The sequence below is a fragment of the Parambassis ranga genome, chromosome 1 (assembly GCF_900634625.1).
Source record: "Parambassis ranga chromosome 1, fParRan2.1, whole genome shotgun sequence".
Lineage (NCBI taxonomy): Eukaryota > Metazoa > Chordata > Actinopteri > Ambassidae > Parambassis > Parambassis ranga.
Genome location: NC_041022.1, coordinates 16,817,453 through 16,822,456, shown reverse-complemented (window position 1 = coordinate 16,822,456; position 5,004 = coordinate 16,817,453). Strand labels below are relative to the sequence as shown.

General features: G+C 40.2%; 1 protein-coding gene across 1 annotated transcript; it reads right to left on the bottom strand.

Moving 5' to 3' along the window:
• Positions 1-2,573: 2,573 nt before the first annotated feature.
• On the bottom strand, positions 2,574-3,732 carry LOC114438168 (GTP-binding protein Rhes). Its single transcript, XM_075353410.1, has one exon. It carries the CDS (start codon positions 3,480-3,482, stop codon positions 2,856-2,858), a length of 627 nt encoding a protein of 208 aa, XP_075209525.1. The 5' UTR covers positions 3,483-3,732; the 3' UTR covers positions 2,574-2,855.
• Between the last annotated feature and the right edge of the window lie 1,272 nt (positions 3,733-5,004).

Here is a 5,004-nt window from a genome sequence, read left to right as displayed (position 1 = left end):
GTTTAAAGATATTAATGCTTAGATATACTACATAAAAAAGATTGCAATACCACAGCTGTGAGTATACCGTATTTCTTTGTGTTTGCAAGTGTGAAGGTGCCAGAAAAAACAGCAGTGCAGTTCACAGCTGAACTCAAAGTTTCAGTAGCAGTTTCAGTCACAGCACAGGCTGCCTGCTTTATCAAGCATGGTAAGCATGGCATGAAATGTCGAAACAGCAATGTCCAGCTGCAGCTACAGCTCAATGGAAATGGCTCCATATAGCTTGAGTGCACAACAGCCCTGGTCTAAATAAACCAGGTGGTGTTTGGGTGATGCATTTTGAATGGAACTTTATGTAACAGTTGTTTCCCTGTTTTTTTATTTATGACTTTAGCAGGTGACTAATTTACAAGTGCTCTGAATACACTGACTCATGATGGCTCTGTCAAAGTAAATATAGGCATATGACAAATTCTGCTGTTATTTTAATTGTCAGAGGGTGAAAAGCATCAGGTTTTATATATCATATTTCACTGTAGTCTTGCTGTTTCTGTCCAAGACCCTGAACTTGTTCCAAACGCCTCAGAGTCCTTTTAATCTGCTGAGGAGCTTTGACCAAGTCAAGGGACCGAGACGTCCCAGTCAAACACAATGATCTTCTTTACTGCAGCTAAAATCTGATCATTTCATTTCCCAGAATGCATTCTTTGAAATCCAGAAATGTTTACCTTTGAGCTAATTTAAAACAAAACTGCATGTAACGAGATAACAAATTCACACACCTGCATGACCGAAGCAGAGAGGCCTCCTTCCCTTCACAAATGAGCAAGAGCAGAGTGCGGAAGAATGTTTAAATGTGGACTGAAAGAGGAACTACTAGCAAACGTTTACCCGGCCACTTCCTCAAATTAAAACAGGAAACTCTGTTCTGCCTAATCTGATGGAGTGAGGGGAGGGGGGTTGGGGTGGTGTCTGGACCTGAGCATTTAAACTGTCTCTGCTCTCCAGGTTGCATTTAGGGGAACCGTGCACATCTATTTCAGGAACTGCATAATTTGTCAACCAGCAAAACAAGATCTGGATTGTTTAGTAATCAAGTGTGATGCTCAAGGGCAGTTTTTTCCCCTCAGCTGTGATTGCTGTTCCCCCAGGCCTGGTGCGTGTGTGTTCACACTGCTTCACTAAGTGATGCCACTTTTGATTATATCTTACACAGATATCTCTACAGTGTTAAAAGGTGCATGCACAATTAAGGTCTCTTTCAGTTGTTTGTGTTACAGTAAAGTGTTCATGGTCAAGACAATTGAGATATAATAGGCCTCATTAACGGCTTCAGTTCACTCCTGCCTGACCTGATGATGGTTAATCACTGCAATCATTTTTACATTTTAGCTCAGTTTGTTTAAAAAACTCAGCATCGCCTGATGGTGGTAAAGAGAACATTGTAAACAGTGTGAAAGCCAAAAAGGTCAGTGCATGCATTCTGCTTCCCAGTGATTGTTCCAGTTATTGTTGCATCATTTTGCGACCACCTGTCCATCTGATTGTCCTTTACATGACACCTACCTTGTTATGGCCTCATCCCGTGGCACAGACTAAGGAAAACTGCTGATAACTTTACTTTATTGATTTAAACTTCTGCCTGTGTTTTACATAACGTTTTCATAAATTCCCAACTTTATTAAAGCATTTTTGACATTTGATTTTTGAATTGATCTGCAATCTTTGATGTTTGCTAGGTTTATTATTCATTAGATGTACCACAATAGACCAAACTAGATTTACTGAGTGTAATGTGCCATTTTCACCAGCAGATGGCAACAATACAATACACCAGAGTACTATCAGGTGAAAAATACTGATGTCAAGCTCTTTTATTTGCAACATTTCCATTCACTATATACACTGATTGGTCAGTTTGAATCAATTATAACAGTGAATTAAAACAGTGAAGACTTTTTGATTTTCTGCCTGCTTGTGATGTTGAATATAAGCCCATATGGCCCAGTGTACTCAGTGATCACAGGAACATGCAGCTCAGCTTCAGTGCTCTGTAGTTAACAGTCATAGATTTATGTACTTATTTTGACTTATGAATAGTATTTAACGGGGAGGGCTGTAAACGGCAATCCTATTAAACCTTATCTAGAGGCTGTTTGCTTATATATTTTTATATATTGTCCTGCACCGACAGGATTTAATGTAGGTAAAATTCATTTTTCTTTTAATAGCTATATTTTATGCTAATAATTAATACTTAACACAACACAGTTTTATACATCATTTTATTACACATTAAGATCAACATTCCACTTACATTTGTTTAACAAACAATAGAATAACATTCAAAAATATAAAAACTTAAAAACATTTCAAAATAAAAAGTGCATTTACAGTTTATATTTGCATTTCAACACATTTTTTTAACATAAAGGTCATGCTCCATAGCAAATTGCAATTAAAAAAATGTAAACATCATGATGTGCTGTGAATTAATACATTTAAAAAAATGACACACGTTTGCACAAAACACAACATAAGAGTATATACAGACGGTTCCCTTCAGTAAACAATCTACCACAGCCCCAATAAACAGTCAACATTTTATTTTTAAATTCAAAAGCTTTACATTGATCTAAACACCAGCAGCATGTCACCAAATAAGCAGCAACATTACATCACGTAAACCTCTGTAGTGAGTAATTAATGAGTCTTTAACACAGACTGAAGTTCAGGCTGTCATTCATGTTCTTCCTCAGATTTGATTGTCTTTGTTGGCCACAATAACATCAGTTACGGTCTGAAGTCCAGGCTTCTTTTTCATTTGTCCACCTTGTTCCTTCATGAAACAAAAACCCCTCATCTGTCGTCCATTATGACAGAATACAGCTGTTGGTCTTGTTCATGGGTGGCCGGAAGTCGGTGTTATTTGGAAAGGTCTCCCTGCGTCTGCGCAGCGCCGGGCTGAGGCGGCTTGGAAGGTTCGCCTGCTGCATCAGCTCCTTGAAAACCTCCACCACGTTGGCATTCTCTTTTGCTGAAGCTTCCAGGTAGCTGTTGTTCCAATCCATCTCCACAGTGGACAGAACGTCGTCGGTGGACACTTGCCGGTTGTCCTCCCTGTCCACCTTGTTTCCCACCACCACGATCGGTGTGTACTTGTCCTCCTTGATCTCCAGAATCTCATCTCGGAGGCTCTTCACCGCTTCCAGTGACTCTGGGTCATCGACAGCATACACCAGTGCGAAGGCGTCACTGTTTTGGATGGAGAGCTTGCGCATGGCAGGGAAGGAGTAGCTGCCACTGGTGTCCAGGATCTCCACCGTGACCTTGACCCCGCCAATATCATACTCCTTGCTGTGCAGCTCCTCCACGGTGCGCCGGTGTTTGGGTTCAAAGGTGTCCTGAAGGAAGCGCCTGATCAGAGCTGTCTTGCCTACACCAGCTGCCCCCAGAAACACTAAACGCACCTGGGTCTTCTCCTTCACCCCCAGAGACATGGTTCTTTCTTCTGTGCCAAAACAGATTAAAAAAGTGTCCCTAAAACTCTTCGTTTTCTCACTTCCTTGCAGCAGTTGAATTTTCACCACCTGCCTCTGTCTTCTAAGTAGTTTTTAAAGACAATGTCTCCATCAGCAGTTTGGTAAATTCTTCTTATTGAGCTTCTTTCTTGCCTTTTTGTCTCCCACCTGCCAGCTTTTTTTTTTTTTTTTAAAGCAGGCAGCGGCTCCCTGTTGCTCAAAGCTGCTTATTGGGCGTCTCACTGTGCCTCAGATCGTGAACACACACCGCCTTTTATGCCTGTTTTGATAGCTTTCATACTCCCCCCCTTGCAGCTGCAACCAATCAGTAGACGGCAGCCAGTTGAAGGAGAACATCTTGGCAACCAATAATAGCAGGGAATGCAAATGAGTGCATACAGGGCTACTTCAGGAGGGAAGGGAGGTGATGTCTAAGACAGTGGATACACAGAAAACACATCAGAGACAAAATACTTGTCCTACTTATGATTCTAGAGACTTCTAAAGCCTCAAGTTTGACCTTATAAAGAAGATATTGTTGCAGTGAATTGATGTAATTGTGTAGTACAGTTCCTTTTGATTGGTCCTGAACAAACAGCAATTTGATAAACAACCATGTCAGATTTGCATTTTCTTCAACCAGGTATTTGCAGTATAGAATCTAATGCTGACAGGAATACTAAGTGATGAATAATGTACTTACATGTTTTTTATGCAGCACAGATGAGTACTTACATAATGATCATATTTGTGCAGAGTTCAAATGATTTTTTTTTTCTAAAAAGACTTGGGTGTATTTAAATCAGGTCTTTCCGATGTGGCCTGCATCGGCATGATAAACTCTGCTGGCAAAAAGAATTCTGTTTTGGCTTTGTTTATATAAATATATATATATATGTATATATACATATAGTTTGTTTCTTCACCTTTGAGTACAGTTTTGCATCACATATTTGTAAAATTGAATTTATTCTGCATTCATTGCCTTCCAGTTTGCTGACTAAAATCTGCTTCTCCATAGTTTCAGGTTTGAGTATTGACTTTACTTCAAGTGATCTTCACAGAGCTCAATGTGTACACAAAGTGTACAGCATGTCCACAGATTTACACTGTATGTGTGTGTATGGTCAGTTTAATGAGACAGCAGCATGTGAGAGCTGTCACTGTTGCTGGTGAGCAGAACAGTCATGCATGTTGAGGCTGGAGTTGACCCTCGTTTGAATCTGAGCTGTGTTAGTAAAATCTTAAATATATCAGCAATACTTCTACAATCTACTTACAAGGCTTTGAGCACCCTCAAGCATCAGAGCATACAACAGCTTAGCTGTCAATATTGTGCTAATCTGCACAAAAAGCGTTCTCTGTGGTTATCATTCATGAGATGCAGGGCAGGCAAATGTGTGTCTCTATCAGGGGTAAGGAACCATGCTGTGTTTCATCAGTTTGTATCAGCCCGAGTTTTCTCCAGTAGAGTTGCAGAGGATCAAAAGCCCCAAGCTAA